The sequence below is a fragment of the Lemur catta genome, chromosome X (assembly GCF_020740605.2).
Source record: "Lemur catta isolate mLemCat1 chromosome X, mLemCat1.pri, whole genome shotgun sequence".
Lineage (NCBI taxonomy): Eukaryota > Metazoa > Chordata > Mammalia > Primates > Lemuridae > Lemur > Lemur catta.
In genome coordinates, this window is record NC_059155.1 from 17507444 (window position 1) to 17524991 (window position 17548).

The window sequence follows — 17548 nt, forward strand, 5'->3', positions numbered from 1 at the left end:
TTAGTTGAGCTACTAAAACACATTCATGCTCACCACCCTACCTATCCAAAAGCCTCATAGTTTGTCTTCATTATTTTGGTTAAATTGTTATGAATTCCTAAATAAAAATTTCACTTATCTAAATACAAGCAAAAATATATTATAAAAGCAATACAATTTATTTGAGAAGATTGACATGAATATCCTCCTCTGTGAGCACAGATCATAAAATCATCAAGTAAGCAGGCAAATAAGTAGTAGTCACTTATAAGTTTATATTCTATTATAACAAAGTAAAATAAAGGATTTATAAAAGTGTGTGACAAAGACTAATTTTAGGATATACTAATTTAAATTATTTCTGAAAGAATGTATGTTATTTTACCTGACATATAAATAATTTAGAAACATGTTTATAAAACTAATGTCCAAGTCCATCTAATCCTGGCTTTTTAAAAAAGTTACAGTACCTACAAATAGTGAAAAACTATCTACATAACCAAAGTTATACAGTGAATTTGGACCATCCAAACATTTAGACAAAGTCCTGAATTCACCAAATGAATGCATAATCATTTATTAACTAATTATAATACACTTAAGAATAAAGTAATCTGAAATAGAAGAGATACTGTTTAGAATTTTTAAAATTTATTTCTTCTTATAAAGCAATAGGTTTAACTAAATTATAAGAATCAGTCATCAAACCACCAGAGTATTTGATCAAGATTTCACAAACTGTAACTTTCATATACCCATTCACCCCATACTATCCCCTTAAGGTCTAAGATGCCAAAAAAAATGTGTAACCTCCTGTCGATAGGAACAACCCACTGCAGGGATGTTTCTCGTGGAAAAAGGTAGTTTCTCTTGCATTGCTTTCAGACCTGACTGGTTACAAGAAAAACCAAAGGCCATTGCACAATGCTGAAGTACTTTTTTCATATTTAAAATTTGAAAGCTGTTCTTAAAATTTCATATTTAAAATTTGAAAGCTGTTCTTAAAATCCATCATTTATTTTAAAATATAATGAATCAGAAAACATACATTTCATAAAGTGATTTCTTTTCTGTGATCTACAGACATTCCCAATTTAAAAAATCATAAACAAGTGATACTGTCAATATTTATTCAAAAGATGGTATTCCTAGAATTTTTATACACTAGAAGGTTTGTATAACCTAATCTACCAAGGATTTTAAAATATGGGTGAATAAATCACGTTGTAAACCAAAACATGATGTTTGAGAGAAGAGGCAAAGAAGGATGAACTCTATGTAAAACACAGAAAACATAAAACATTAAAAAAAGCACATAAAAACATATAAAAACAGAACTTGTACCTCAGATGATACTGGAGATTGTGGTGACATATTAGCATTATCACTGTCTTGCTAAAATATAAAAATAAAAAGATGAAAGATGAAATTAAAATACAAATGATGATTTAAACATATAAAAGGAAAATAAAAATTTGTTTGATCAACTACTAAAGGAAGAATCTGGACTATACCATCTAGCACCTTGACACTCAAAGTGTGGTCTGTGTACCAGCAGCACAGGCATCTTCTGGGAGTTTGTTAGAAATGTAGAATCTCAGGCCCTACCCAAGACCTTCATTTCAATATGATCCCCAAGTGATTCCAAGTACAGTACTTTAAAGTTTGAGAAGAATTATCTACATACAATAGCAATGATGTGTTACAATCAGAGACATGTAAATCAAGGCATGCAAAAGCTCCATCACTCCAAATAAGAACTCGTATCTGCAAAATTTGGTATATAATATAAGCTTAGAAATTAGGACAAAAAATTTAATTTAATAAAACATTAAATGGTTCATGAATTTTGAATGACTATTGCATTGCCAACCTAATACAAAACTTTTGACATTCAGCCTTGAATATGCACACCACATAGAACATTTACTCATTCATTCAACAAATGATTATTGGCTACCTACTATGTGTCAGACACTGTGCTAGACACAGGGAATATTGAAATTTAGAAAAATATCATCCATTCAAGGATCTTTCAGTCTCTAAGGGAAATAGATTCATGTATGGAGGCAATACAACATTCTCAGAACAATACAGAGCTATCCATGGCCTATTATGAGGCACAGGTAAGGAGCACTTGGGAGGACAATGGAGGTGGTGGAGAAAAGCAAGTTTCCTGAGAAAGTAAAAACTCAGTAAAAAACTGAGTATTTACCAGAAAAAGAAGAAACAACATTTCAAGATGAGAGGGCAAGAACAAAGGTAAAGAAGCAATAGATAGAAGGATGAGCGCATAAAACCTTTGAGTAGTTCTGTACTGCTGGAGGGTAAGGTGAGAGAAGGGCAAGTTGTGAGTTGAAGCTGATGTGGTAAGCAAGGGCTTGATCAAGAAAGATCTAGAATTTACTTTCTATGGTATGGGGAGAACTCGAAGATTTCTAAGCAAGAGAATGGCCTGATTATATGTGTTCTTTGAAATGATCATGATGGCTGCAATGAGGAGAATGGACTGGAGAAAGGGAGAAGAACAAGGAAGTTACTACAGTAGTGCAGGCAAGAAATGATGAGGGCCCATGCCAGGGCAGAAACAGTCGAAATAAAATTGGGAATGCATGCAAAATATTTCAGTACAAATAAATAAACAAACAAACAAACAATAGGTCTTGGCCACTGAATAGATACTGAAGCAGGGAGTTGAGGGGACAGGGAGAATAGTCAAACTGAACCTCCAGCAAGGTATTCACCAAATGTTTTCTGTAAAAGGCCAAATAGTAAATATTGTAGGCTTTGTGGGCCACATGACCTCTCTACCAACTATCGTAGTTCCCCCTTATCCATGGTGGATACATCCCAAGACCTTCAGTGGATACCTGAAACCACAGACAGTACCGAACCCTATATATACGTACTATGTTTTTTCCTATACATACATACCTATGATAAAGTTTAACTTATAAATTAGGCATAATAAAAGATTAACACGAATGACCAAAAATAAAATAGAATAATTGTAACAATATACTGTAATAAAAGTTATGTGACTGTGGTCTTTCTCTCTCCCTCTCTCAAAATATCTTATTGTACTGTACTCACCTATTTTCTGACTGTAGTTGACCATGTGGGTAACTGAAACCTTGGAAAGCAGACCAGAGGATAAGGGGGAAGAGGGGAGGGGGAACGCCTGCACTCAACTCTGCCATTGTAATGCAGAAGCAGCCATATGCAAATGTGTGTGACCATTTTCCAATTAAAACTTTACTTATAATCCCATCCAGTGGGCCAAATTTGGCCCTTGGGCCATAGTTTGCCAATCCCTGTTCTAGCTGGATTATTGGTGGTGATTCCACTAACTCAGTAGTTCTCAACCTTGGCTGCATATTAAACTCACATGGTAAACTTTAAAAACCTCATTGCTCAGGCCACACCACATCATACCACATGCCACTTAAATGAGAATATCTTGAGGTGAGACTCAGGCACCAGTATTCTTTAAATCTCATCAGGTGATTTCAATGTGCAGCCAAGGTTAAAAGCCACTGGACCAATTCCTGGCCACTATTGAAAAACAGGGTTTAGAAGCAAAAATGAAAAACTCAGTTTTGAATATATTGAGTCCTAGTGGGTCTACGAGATATATCCAGCAGAGATTCTAAGCAGGTTAAAAGATGGATACAAGATTACAAGGGCCTGAAGCTCATGGGAGAGGTCTATACTAGAGACAAATCTGAGAAGCCTCAGCAGGCATACAAGTGTTATTTACTGAAGCCGTGAGAGCTGATGAAGCCACTCTAGAGACCATGCAGTGGACCATGCCCTGGGGAACAACAATATTTAGGGAGCAAATCAAGATCTTGTGGAGTTGGTGCAATGGAAAGCTAGGGGGAGGTATACAGGAACTGATTGTGTTCATGTACGGGTAAATATTACCAAACATATCCACAAAAAATAGGTCATTCAGTCTTAATTATAAATACTAACAGTGAAAAGATGACCAGCTATTGGCATAACTGCCCTTTATTCATCCAAGTAAATACTACCAGAGAGGCCATGAAGAGAAATCAGCATCTGGGCTGGGAAAAGACAAATCATCTGGCTCTATTCATTGTTTTTCCCTGTGTGCTTCTATTTGCTAAAAATAAAGGCATTTTCTGAAGCCTGCCAAGTACTCAATATCAAATTAACTATCAATTCCTCCAACCAAAACCACATAAAACTTAAGTATTTATGGTGATGAGAATATATCATTGCAATAAAGCTAGGTTGCTGCACAGTTTCCGCTGGTGCAATAGAAAAATTTATGGTAGTGAACAACCTGTAGAAATATAATTTTAAAATAGTGCACAGAATTTGTGGAAAGAGTTCTTACACAAAGTTCCTAAAAAATCTCAAATGATAACCAGGCTGATTTAGAAAGATAAGAAAAATAAACTTAAATTCATGGATTACATGTAGAAGATGAATGATGATAAAATTCTGAAACTGAATTATAAGTAACTGTGTTCTAAAGGACATATGGAAATGAAATGATTAAATTAATAATCGTACGGTGATGCACAAACATTTTTATTATTGGAGAAAACTCATGCATTAAATCTATAACAAAAAACCTGAAAGATGGACTGCATCTTACTATGATTCAGCCAACTCAATATAGTATGTAAACATTTCAAATAATTATTAATATTACCCTCTTTTCTCACCTCATCATTTTCATTGCCACTTGAACTCTTCCTCGTTGATTTATACTGAAAAATATTTAAAGCACATACTTTATTTTTCCTTGAACATATGAATTCTCTACTAGCAAATTATGTGTGAGGTTTATTCATATTTTGGTACTTTTATTAAATTACTTGATATTAAATGTAAAGTAAATAACAAGTTTAAATAGTCCTGCTATTAATGACTAAAACATATAATGATTTCTATGTGCAAGGCATTGTTTTAAGTACTTTACAAAGATCAAGTAACATTTATTTCCTAAACGAAGCCCATTTCCCATTCATTCAGGTTTGCAATCTGCAGATTATCTTAGAGTGTCTTTCTAAATTCATTATATTCAATATGTCATCAAGTCAATTCTTTTGGCAATCTCTCTCAGACTTACCTCTTCTGAATTCTCACAACTACCACCCTATCCCAGGTTCTAATTATCTCACACCTGGTATGTAATCTTACCATTCTAAGATGTCCTCTATTAAGAAATCTATTGCTTTCAGCTTCTAAAAAAAACCCCACTACATTAAATGTATATATTGATTGTGCAATAATAATAATAATAGCTAACACTTATACTAGTGCTTACTATATGCCAGGCACTGATTGAAGTGCCTTACATGTGTGTTAACCCACTTAATCTTCATAATAACCCTATAAGCTAGGTCCTATTTCCCCTGTTTTACAGTAAGACAGAGCTAACATGCTCAATATCAAAAATGCTAATATGCAGAAATGCTTAGAATCAAAGAAATACAGTATGACAACCACTGGAGTCCTTACTTCTGATTCTTCCTCACTGCCAATGATCCTGAGAATCAGTGGCAGATTAACCTTCTGTTTGCAGCTCATGACTATTCTGTTGAAAAACCTACTTTCAAATTATGTCCAAACTTCTTTGCCAGGCATTCAAGGTTCTGTTTAATGGTCTCCTTTACGTATGCAGCATTACATTACATAACCCTTAGAAAAATAGATAACCTACCTGATACCTCAATCACAAACTGGGGAGTGAGCTGTGTTAAGGATTACAAATACAAGACATATGATTCTCCACAGTCTCTCCTATGACAACTACCAATAATTTATCAGCATGCTCTTTCCAGCTGATCCCACACACAGCCTCAATATGCTTTCAACACAGTGTTCCAGAGAGTCACTGAATGAAACTGGCAAGTGCAAAAAAACTTATTTGCCATCCCTAGGCAAGAAGTCACTTATTTTTAATTCTATACTATTATAATACTTCTGTGAAACAGTAACATTTGAGTGAATAATATGCTTACTCTGTGGCAAATGCTGTTCTAAGCACTTTATATTATTAAATAATTTAATATTTATAATCATCATATGAAGGAAGGTACAGGCATACCTTGTTTTATTTTGGTTCACTTTATTGCACTTAACAGATACTGTGTTTTTTACGAATTGAAAGTTTGTGGCAACCCTGAATCAAGCAAGTCTATCCGCACCATTTTTCCAGCAGCATGTGCTCACTTTGTGTCTCTACTACATTTGGGTAATTCTCGAAATATTTCAAACTTTTCATTATTATTATATCTATTATGGTGATCTGTGATTGATGATCTTTGATATTACTATTAAAATTGTGCTGGGGCAACAAGCCATGCCTATATGAGAGGGCATGTTCTGTGTGTATTGACTGACCATTACCCTGTCTCTCTCCCTCTCCTATTCCCTGAGACACAATATTGGAATTAGGCCAATTAATAATCCGACAATGGCCTCTAAGTGTTCAAGAGAAAGGAAGAGTTGTACATCTCCCACTTTAAACTAAAAGCTAGAAATAATTAAGCTTAGTGAAGAAGGCTTGTTGAAAGCTGAGAAATAGCTAAGTTGTAGATGCAAAGGAAAAGTTCTTGAAGGAAATTAAAAGTATTACTCCAGTGAACACACAAACGATAAGAAAGTATAACAGCTTTATTGCTGATATGGAGAAAGTTTTTAGTGGTCTGGATAGAAAAATCACACCAGCCACAACATTCCCTTGAGCCAAAGCCCAATCCAGAGCAAGGCTCTAACTCTATTTAATTCTTTGAAGGCTGTGAGAGGTGAGGAAGCTGCAGGAGAAAAGTTGCAAGCTGGCAGAGGTTGGTTCATAGGGTTTAAAGAAAGAAGCTGTCTTCATAACATAAAAGTGCAAGGCAAAGCAGCAAGTGCTGATGTAGAACCTGCAGCAAATTATTCACATGATCTAGCTAAGATAATTAATGAAGGTGGCTACACAAAACAACAGGTTTTCAATGTAAGCAAAAGAGCCTTCTATTGGAAGAAGATGCCATCTAGAATGTTCATAGTTAGAGAGAAGTCAATGTCTGGCTTCAAAGCTTCAAAGAACAGGCTGATTCTCTTGTTAGGGGCTAATGCTGCTGCTGACTCTTAAGTAGAATCCAATAAGCCAATGCTCATTGACCATTCCAAAAATCCTAGGGCCCTTAAGAATTATGCTAAATCTACTCTGTCTGTGATCTATAAATGGAACAACAAAGTCTAGATGACAGCACATCTGTACACAGCATGGTTTACTGGATATTTTAAGCCCACAGTCGAGAACTACTGCTCAGATAATAAGATTCCTTTCAAAAGATCACTGTTTTTTGACAGTGCCTGGTCACCCAAGAGCTCTGATGAAGATGTACAAGGAGATTAATACTGTTTTTATGCCTACTAACACAACTTCCATTCTACAGCCCACGGATCAAGGAGTAATATAAACTCTCAAGTCTTACTGTTTAAGAAATACATTTTGTGAGGCTGTAGCTGCCATAGATAGTGATTCCTGTGATGGATCTGGGCAGAGTAAATTGAAAGCCTTCTGAAAATTATTCACCATTCTAGATGCCATTAAGAACATTCATAGTTCATGGGAGGAGGTCAAAATATCAACCTTAATAGGTGTTTGGAAGAAGTTGATTCCAACTCTCATGGATGACTTTGAGAGGTTCAAGATTTCAGTGGGGAAAGCAACTGTAGATGTGCTAGAAATAACAAGAGAACTAGGATTAGAAGCGCAGCCTAAAGATGTGACTGAATTGCTCAAATCTCATGATAAAACTTGAATGGCTGAGGAGCTGCTTTTTATGGATGAGCAAGAGAGTGGTTTCTTGAGACGGAATCTATTTCTGGTAGAAATACTCTGAACATTGTTGAAATGACAACAAAGGATTTAGAATATTCCATAAACTTAGTTGATAAAGCAGCAGCAGAGTTTGAGAGGATTGACTCCAATTTTCAAAGAAATTCTACTGTGGGTAAAATGCTATCAAACAGCATCACATGCTACAGAGAAATCTGTCACAAAAAAAAGAGTCCATCAATGTGGCAAACTTTATTGTTGTCTTATTTGAAGAAATTGTCACAGCCACCCCAAACTTCACAAGCACCATCCTGATCCGTCAGCAGTCACCAGTATCTGTGCAAACCTCTCCACCAGAAAAACGATTATGACTTGCTGAAGGCTCAGATGATCATTAGAATTTTTTAGCAATAAAGTATTTTTTAATTAAGGTATATGCTTTTTTCTTACATAATGCTACTGAACACTTAATAGACTACAGCACAGTGTAAGCATAACTTTTTATATGCACTGGGAAACCAAAAAAATTCATGTGATTCACTTTATCATTATATTCATTTTAACGAGGTGGTCTGGAAATGAAACCACAATATCTCCGAGGTATGCTTATACTATTACGTTCATTTGTAGATTTAAGAAAAATTAAACTTAATTAAGGTTACATGACTTCCAAAGTCACACAGTTCGTAGGTATCCAAGTAAGGACTGGAACCCAAGTGGTTTGATTCTAGAAGCCCATGCACTATGCTATACAATCATACCTCAGTATCTATAGGGATTGGGTCCAGGACACCCCCCACCCCGCTCCGCCGCAACAGATACCAAAATCCATGGATGCTCAAGTCCCTTATATAAAATGGCATAATATTTGCCTATAACCTATGCACATTCTCCCATTTACTTTAAATCATCTCTAGATTACTTATCATAGCTAATACAATGTAAATGTTATGTAAATAGACGTTACACTGTTTTGTTTTTATTTGTATTATTTTCATTGTTGTATTGTTATTTTTTAGTGATTTTTTTTTCCAAATATTTTCAATAATGGTTGGTTGAATCTGTGGACGTGGAACCCACAGTTACATAGGGCCAACAGTACTCCCATTTCTAAATTGGTAATGATTAATAGAAATTTGCCAGTAATAAAAGGGTTAATAGTCATTCTCAGAAGAGGGGAAGCACAAAGAAATAAAGTGCAACTATGCACAAAAAGTAGTAGTTCAGTGAGTCTAGTGAGGAAAGTGAACATGGCAGATAATGAATTGTAGAAAAGAAAGGAATGGTCTATGAAGATTTTGTGAAGTCCAAACTTTATCTTATTGGTAATGAGCCAGTAAAGAAATTTTTTGATGATGTATACTTTTAAAATAAAACTTACATCCTTTCCTATACTTCAAATCATCTTTAGATTACTTATAATACCTAATACAATCAGGGTGGCCGTGGCAATTATCACTTTCTGATAATTCATTGTTTTTATTGATACATAATAATTGTATATAGTTATGGGGTAGATGTGGTATTTTGATACAATGTGTAATGATCAAATTGGGGTAATTGGGATATTTATCACCTCAAACATTTATCATTTCTTTGTGTTGGGAACATTCAAAATCTTCTCTTCTAGATATTTTGAAATATATAATAAATTATTGTTAACTATAGTTACCCTACAGGGCTATAGAACACTAAAATAAAGAAATTTAAAGCCGGGGATTTATCCAAGGACTGTGAAAGGAGGATCATTAAGAAGTTCTTACAATAGCCTGGACAAGAAAGTATGAGGGTTCTAACAAAGGCAACAGCAGTAGAGTTGGAAATGAAGTGGAGAAAGGATATATAATTAACAGACAGAGCTGGTAACCAATTAGGTGAGGAGAACGAGAGAGGGAAAGAATCAAGACAGTACAGAGCTCAGACAACAATCGTAGATAAAACTACCATTAACTAAAATAAAGAATAGAGAGGAAGAACAAGTTCCATGGTGGAAAGTGGGGATGCGGGGTGCATACTGAATTTGAAATACATGTAGGGAATTGAAACAATTTGAAACACAGGTTTAGAGACAGGAAAAAAAGTTATGGGATGTAAATTTAGACTCAGCAGAATATAAGAAACATCTGGAGTCATTAACACTCCAGAGAGAACTTTTTTGAGTAATAAACAGAGGATGAGACCTTAAGAGCAGGCAGAAAAAAAGTCAGAAGAAAAGTTAGATAAGAACATCAAAAAGATAAAAGAAGAGTCATAGAAGAAAAATGAAGTAGAAATCAAGAAAGGAGGTTCAACACTGTCAATGCTACAGTGGATTTTGCCATGAGCAGGTACATGTTAAATTCTATTGATGGGCTATTTCAATGGAGAAATGGAGGCGAAAGCCAAACTTTGGTGGAATAAGGCTGTGGTCCCCAACCCCCAGGCTGCAGCCCTGTATGGTACTGAATCAGGCTATGCATTACTGCCTGAGCTCCACTCCCGCCCCACCCCCCCCACCCCGTGGTCCATGGAAATTATTGTTTTCCATGAAATTTAGGAAGTGGGGGGGACAAACAGCAGGAGGTGATCAGCAGGTGAGCAAGTGAAGGCTAAGTTTCATCTGTGTTTATAGCTGCTCCGCTCCCCATCGCTTGCATCACTGCCTGAGCTCTGCCTCTCCCCCTGACCTGGAAAAACTGTCTAATTATCTTCCATGAAACCAGTCCTTGGTGCCAAAAAATGTTGAGGACCGCTGGATTAAGGAATGATCAGAAACTGGAGAACCAGAATGGAAGGTTTGGCCCCAAAAGAGCAAAGAGATAAGGCAACAGCTGAAAAGGCAATCAGGGATAATGGTAGTGTTGGGGCTTGGAAAATACTACCCCAAAATATGGCACATTGAAAGTCACTCTCTGACCTTCTCTGGCTCTCCTTTCTTCTGCCCCTCCTGTAGGGACCATCCCTGGGCAAGAATTGGCTTGAGCCCAGAGTCAGCGAAGCTGGACCTGCTTCTTGGGTCCAAAGGTCAATAGGTCCAGAACACTCCTTGACGCCAGAAGTCAATAGGTCCGGAAGCGGCCTATTGACTGCTGAATGCTCCCTGGAGCTAAAGGTGAATGGCCTATTGAACAGACAAACTGTTCCCTATGGAAAATAGCCAAGGGCCTTAGGTCTTGCACACAAGCCAAGGCATGTCTCATTGTCCTGCACTTGGTAATGGGGTCCAAAGGTTAACATGCAAATGTCTACCTTCCTTGAGCAATTTCCATAAGAAATGGAACATGTCACCTCAGGACTCTAAAGATAGTCACGAACCAGAAACTAGCTGCTGGACAAAAGGAGTATAAAAATAAAGCGACTGGTGCTTTTCGGGGCTGCAGTCTTGTACTGTCTTTGTGTGTCTGTGTGTTTCTTTCTGTGTTCATCCCCCGTTCTGTAATCGGGCCGCTACACCTCCTACCTCCCCAGAGGCAGTTCACAGAAAGTAGAATTCCCCTTCCACAAAGCAAGCCATAAAACCTAGAAAGGTCACTCTCTGACTTCTCCCTTCTCCTTTAAGTATCTGCATAAGACAGTTTTCTTGCCCCATGGGAAGGGGCAGGGGAGAAGGAATGTCATAGAGAGACGCAGGAAAGAATTTAATAGGCCTTGCTGAGTTTCCCCCAGTTTATCACCATTAGATCATACCCCTTTTTGTCCAATCACATTTTTCTACAACTCTACACTTCTTTCATCAGACTTAGCATAAAAATGCAGTTTTCCCTAGGTTTTGGGTTTTCATTTCTGAAGACCCCTGTGTCATGTAAAAGTTTGATTAAATTTGTTATGCTTTTGTCTTGTTAATATGTCTTTTGTTATAGGGGTGTCAGCCACCATCCTTGCAATGGGTAGGAAAAAATATTACTTTTTCTCCCCTACAGTAGAGGTCTGCACACATTTATAAGGTGAAAAATAAAGATACAGAAAGAATATAAAAGAGTAAGTGAAAAATTAAAATGCAAAAAACACAGAATGATATAGTTAACTTAGATGATGGGAAATGTATTATTGTTATTCAACCACTCTTCCAGTTAAAAATATTTATTATACATGAAAACTTAGACACTAAGTTTGCATTACTGCACATATTTAAAGGTCCTAAAACCCAAAACCTAATATATACATACATTAGAAAATATTCTTTAAGTCCAATTTTTTATGAATTCAACTCAGCTATCCCCAATTAGTATTAGTAAAGGCCTGGTTTACTAACCAGAGAAACAAAAAGGTCAGTTCATCTCTGAAGCTTATATTATTTCACAGGAGAGACAATAACTTGTGCACAAGCTCTGACTCAGAACAAATTAGGTGATTTTACAATCCCAACTGGCTTCCCCATCCTGGCATAAAACTAACAATTATCATAGAAAATATGTAAAAATATTTTCCTTGGGGTTAGCCTTTAAATAAAAATATTGTACTGTATTTATGAAATCCCTATGTATTTTACAAGTTATAATGTTTTATCACAAGAGTAATGAGATACATTTGAAATATGGCATTTAAATAAATCAAATAATATTTAAAACTAACTTGGTATAATTACTCTAATGCCTTTTAACTTTGTTGTCTAGAAATCAATCAACAAATGCATTTAGAAATTCATGTGTTATCATTGTTACAAGAAATTAAAGCTGCTAATTTACATTAAACATCATTTATCAACAAAAGGTTAGATTTTCATAGTTTGTTGTGTATCTTATTAAAATAATATTAATGAATTTCCATGAAAGATGTTTAATAAAATAATGTACTTCCTGGAATGCCTTTGCTTTGAGAAATGTAGTGATTTTATTTTGGTTACAAGGACACCAAATTCTATATACTGGAGTAATAATCTATACAAGAGTGGCCTGGGAATCTAAAACAGTTAATATAACTCTCCTTACTGACTGATTTACTTACTGACTTAACCTGACCCAATTTATCTTCTTGCTCACATAATCCAGCCAATATGTCGAAACATTCTTTACTTAATTTGAGGGGCTTACCTGAAAAAAATACTATCCAAAATTAGCCTTGGTGACTAAGAAGAAATAGAGATCTGGATTTTTTTACCTGCACACACACACACACACAAACACTTTCAATACATATACTGAATAACAGTATCATGAATAATTTACCATGGGACAGAAACAAAGATATCCCCTGGCTCAGTCATTTATACATGTTAGGATAAAGTTGCATAAAAGTTCTATATGTTTCCTAACACAACAAAGCTAAAAGAGCAATCACTAAACAAGCTCAATGATAATCTGATTTAAACCTCTAGAGTATTGTATTTTGCTGTTTAATGAACTATAAATCCAGATTAAGTTCAATAATGCATCCTACAAACAGCCTTTTGCATTATTGGGAGATACGTGATTAAGTAAGACAAATTTCCTTTTTGTCTTTGAAAGAAAAACACTTTGTAGAAACTGATGATGTTTTAGTTATGAAACTATTGGTAATTCTGAATAGTTTTGACTTAATTTAGGGAGTAGTATCTCAATTTTATATTTTCTTGACATCTTAGGGAAAAAAAATTGTTGACATTTAATTTTTTTGGCGTGTCCTAACACTGACATCTTCTGACAGTTAAGGAGAACTACACATCTCCTTAAAACATTTTCTATTGACCTAAGCTTATCTTTGCATCTACTTTATCAAGTAAGGACAAAATTAATGTTTGTTGAATGATGATTATGTAATGGGCAGGATATTATGTCATTCACTCTCTTAGCAACTTCATAACATAGCCAATATTACAGAAGTTATGTTTCAGTCATAAAAAATAAAATACTTATCAATAAATGCTATTAAACCAAAGAACTGTCTATTTTTAAAGGCTCATTGTGGCATCTATTAAGATTTCATTGAGAAGTTCACTTGAGTTATTGTAAAATAATTTTAAAAATGGTAAAACTGTATTTATTTGAAAGTGCTTGTTTATTTGAAATTAGGCTATCCATAGTAGACAAATAGGCCATAAAGCATAGGCTTTGGGTTCAAATGTGAACTCTGCAGCTTATTAGCTAAGTGACCTGACATATACTACTTAGCCTCTCTGTGCCTTAATTTGTCTATCTTTAAATAGAAATGATAATAATTGTACTTACATCATAGGGTCATTATGAACATTAAATGAGTTGATATTTGTAAAGCACTAAAAACAGTGCCTGGCACTTAGTAACAGCTATGCTAGTGTTTTGGAAAATAGTCAGAATTGGTATGGCTTTACTATACTAGGATAAAGGAGATCAAATAAATATCAAATCTCTTTTATTACTTAGAAATACCACTAAAATTTTTCCCACATCATCAGTCATTCATTATATTTTATCTATAAGCAAATTTTATTAAGTGCCTTTGTTCAAGGTCCCATGAACTAAAAAAAGGGAAACTTTAAAATAATGCCAGAATGTAAACAAAAGTGCAGATGTGTAAAGGGTTGGGATAAATAAACTTTCACCATTACTGACTATGGTTCTGCTTAGAATATCCTTTCATTTTTCCTCATGCCTTTTATTTCTTCATTATCTCTCATTTACCAGGTAACACCAAGCTCATTAAAAGGACTCAGTAATTGTTTGTTGAAGGCTTAAACTCATCACAGATCCATTAAGACAGAACATTTTTGTTTTGGTCATATGATACTACTTATAAACATTATACTCCCACATGCAGAAACAGATAAATGTGCATAGATACCTATTTCTACTAAGCAAAGAAAACATAAAATATAATACTATTTATTAGTAATATAAACTTGAAACTACCTACAATTTAGCTTAGTACTCTGTATTTAGAAAAAATTATTATTATTATCTAATAATAATTAAGCTTTGGAAAACATAAAATGTGTATAAAAACAACAAAATTTGCCATTCATGGAGAAGAAGCTTGTTTGTACTATTCATTTGAAACAAATTCCAATAATGAATTCTGACTAGTACTGAAAATTATTACAAATTCTGATTGGTCTCTGCAAATATAGCAGATTTTAACCACAAATAGATGATAATAATACAATATTTACAAAAATGTACACAGCATAATTTCATTAAAACCCTGCTAACTAAAAATTTGGGCTAATCTGGATGGTTTAAGATGGGGTGGGGAACCTACGGCCTTCTGGATCCTTGAGTGTGGCCTTTTGACCAAATCCGAATTTTACAGAACAAATCCTTTTAATATTTATTATTATTTTAGCTAAGATAAAAGACCCTCTTAAGAAATCTACTAAAATAACAAGAAGAAAAGAAAATTGAAAAAACTGCTCTCATGCATTTTTGGAACCACATAAATAGCATTTACTTACATAGAAATAGTTAAATGCTAACTGTAAACATTTGTCAACTATTTATTGAAACAAATCCAATGAAAGATCTTTCTTGGACAATTCTTTTAAAACATATCACATATTGCTAAAACTAGCAGTGTAGTGAACAATCATCTTTCTTATAAGGTATTTGGTAAATTGTAATTCATATTTATCTATTCAATTATTCTGAATTGAAATTTTATGGATATAACTGGATCATACTACCACGTATATATAGGAAATCAAGACAAAGTAACATATTTACTACATTTAACTAGAGATTTATATTCTACTTAACAAAATAAAACTGATAAAATCAAAACTAATAATTACAAAGCAAAGTTTTAAATTTAATAAAGTACCTTGAAATATTCTTTTCTAATCTGTTTGCTCCGCCTTCTTTCTTCACTCTGCCAGATTATAGGTTGAGACTCTGGCCACTGGTCATCTATTTGATCCTTCTGATTTTCTAAGGGCTGTAATGAGACATTTCTTTTAACTAAATAAATGAGAACAAAATAATAGATATAATAGTAATTTAATTTCCTCTTACCTGCCATGTGAGGGGTGATAACGGTGAATTAACTTCATCTGCTGAGACACTAAAAAATTAAAGATGCCTTAATATGTTAAAATCCATAGAATAATCCTTAAATATACCTTATGAACATTATAAAGTTATCTCTTGTTTTAAAAGCAGGAATGTAAAGAATTTACCTATGCCTACGCTTTGAACTAATACAATAAAACTTGAAGTTGACAAAAAAATATTTAAGTTTCTAATAACTGCTGCTCCAAAGGAAAAATCAAAATGGGTTTATTTTATATAAACACTATGCATTCCTCTAAGAAATTTGTAGAAGCCAAAAGAAGTATAATATCTAGAGATACATTGTCAAAGGACAGACAGGACATTTATTATATTAAAATAATTACCAAAAACTAAGAAAAAATCAACTAATAATTTCTTTTATCTAAATGCCAAAGAACACTGAGGGGTAATTCTATTTTGCCTATTGAATTACTGATTATGGGCCTCAACAAATGCCTAAACAAAATGCCCACTAGAGCTGCTGCTACTTAACACTATTGTGGAACTTCTGTACAGTAAAATAAGGGGGGAAAAAAGACATAAAAATTAGAGAAAAAGAATCCAATTTTCAAAATTTATAGAACACGTGATTTTCTAAGAGGAAAAAAAATCTATGAGTGGTAAGGTTACCAGTTAAAGAAAAACATACAAAAGTTAATAGCTTTCCTATATATCAACTATAATGAGTTAAATGCTATATTAGGAAAAATCCTATTCATAAAAAGAAGGAAAGGTATAAAATACCAGGAAGAAACTTAATTATACATGTACCAGACCTACATTTAAAAATTACAAATGTCTAGAAGGGGCTTAAATAACTGAAAAGTTCTTGGACAGAAAGACTAAGTATTATAGGTATAACTTCACTTTCAACTTAATTAATAACTTAAATGAAGTATAATAATAAAAAATAAACCAAGAAGTATATTTTGACTTGTTTTAGAAATCACACAAAAGGATGTCAAAGTTAATTTTGAAGAATGGATGATCAAGAAAAGAAAAGTTATATAATAATGGAGATTTCTCTAACCAGTGTGAACTAAAATAAAATTTTAAGGCTCACCCCCCCACCAGCTGACTGAATGGACCCCTTCGTGGCCAAAGGAATATCCTAAAACTAAATTGCCTGCCAGGGGGAGGGAGGTCAGACATGCCTCATCATGCCCCCCCCTCCTTTCTTGGGGACATCCTTTGTAACCCATTAACAAGCCGAAGGGTATGGATGCAAGACAAACCTACAGGCCCTCAATTTACACAACAAATCTATGTCTGGTGGCTTGTCTCTTATAAACAGCAACTATGTTAAAACATTCCAAGCCTTTAGACAAAGCTTCATGTCTTTAACCAATTACAAGCCAAAGCATCTTTAAACCCACCTATAACTTGCAAGCTCCCCCCCCCTTCGAGATGGCCCACCTTATCGGGCCAAACCAATGTATGCCTCCCACGTATTGATTTATGACTTTACCTGTAACCCCTGTCCCCCTGAAATATATAAAACCAAACTGTAACCCAGCCACAGCGAGTCCACTTGCTCAAGGCCGCTTGGGCGTGGCTCTGGGTCATGGTCCTCAAATTTGGCTCAGAATAAACCTCTTTAAAATTATTTTGCAGAGTTTGGCTTTTTTCCATTGACACCAGTAATAAAATATATAAAATGCCAGTAAAACAAAATAATACTAGCTCCAGAATCTATAGATCTCTCAATGGAAGAGGAGTAGAGGACCACGAGTATAATAAGTGATGATAAAAATGGTATTTAAAATCATTGTGGAAATGATGGATTGTGTAACAAAGAGGATAGCAACAACTCAGTGACCACTTGTAAAATATACAG

General features: G+C 34.6%; 1 protein-coding gene and 1 non-coding gene across 3 annotated transcripts in view; both read right to left on the reverse strand.

Moving 5' to 3' along the window:
- The window catches only part of LRCH2 (leucine rich repeats and calponin homology domain containing 2), a 108878-nt gene that overhangs the window by 13891 nt on the left and 77439 nt on the right, over positions 1 to 17548 (reverse strand). Inside the window, exons 13-16 of one of the 2 annotated variants that reach the window (XM_045538901.1) lie at positions 15673 to 15721; positions 15482 to 15595; positions 4680 to 4724; positions 1324 to 1374 (exon numbers count right to left, since the gene is read on the reverse strand). In XM_045538901.1, coding sequence (XP_045394857.1) covers positions 1324 to 1374; positions 4680 to 4724; positions 15482 to 15595; positions 15673 to 15721 — 259 coding nt within the window. The remainder of the gene's footprint in view (positions 1 to 1323; positions 1375 to 4679; positions 4725 to 15481; positions 15596 to 15672; positions 15722 to 17548) is intronic. The other variant, XM_045538902.1, reaches the window with a different exon arrangement.
- On the reverse strand, positions 781 to 909 carry LOC123628989. Its single transcript, XR_006731864.1, has one exon. It is a non-coding gene; the product is annotated as a small nucleolar RNA SNORA35 (small nucleolar RNA).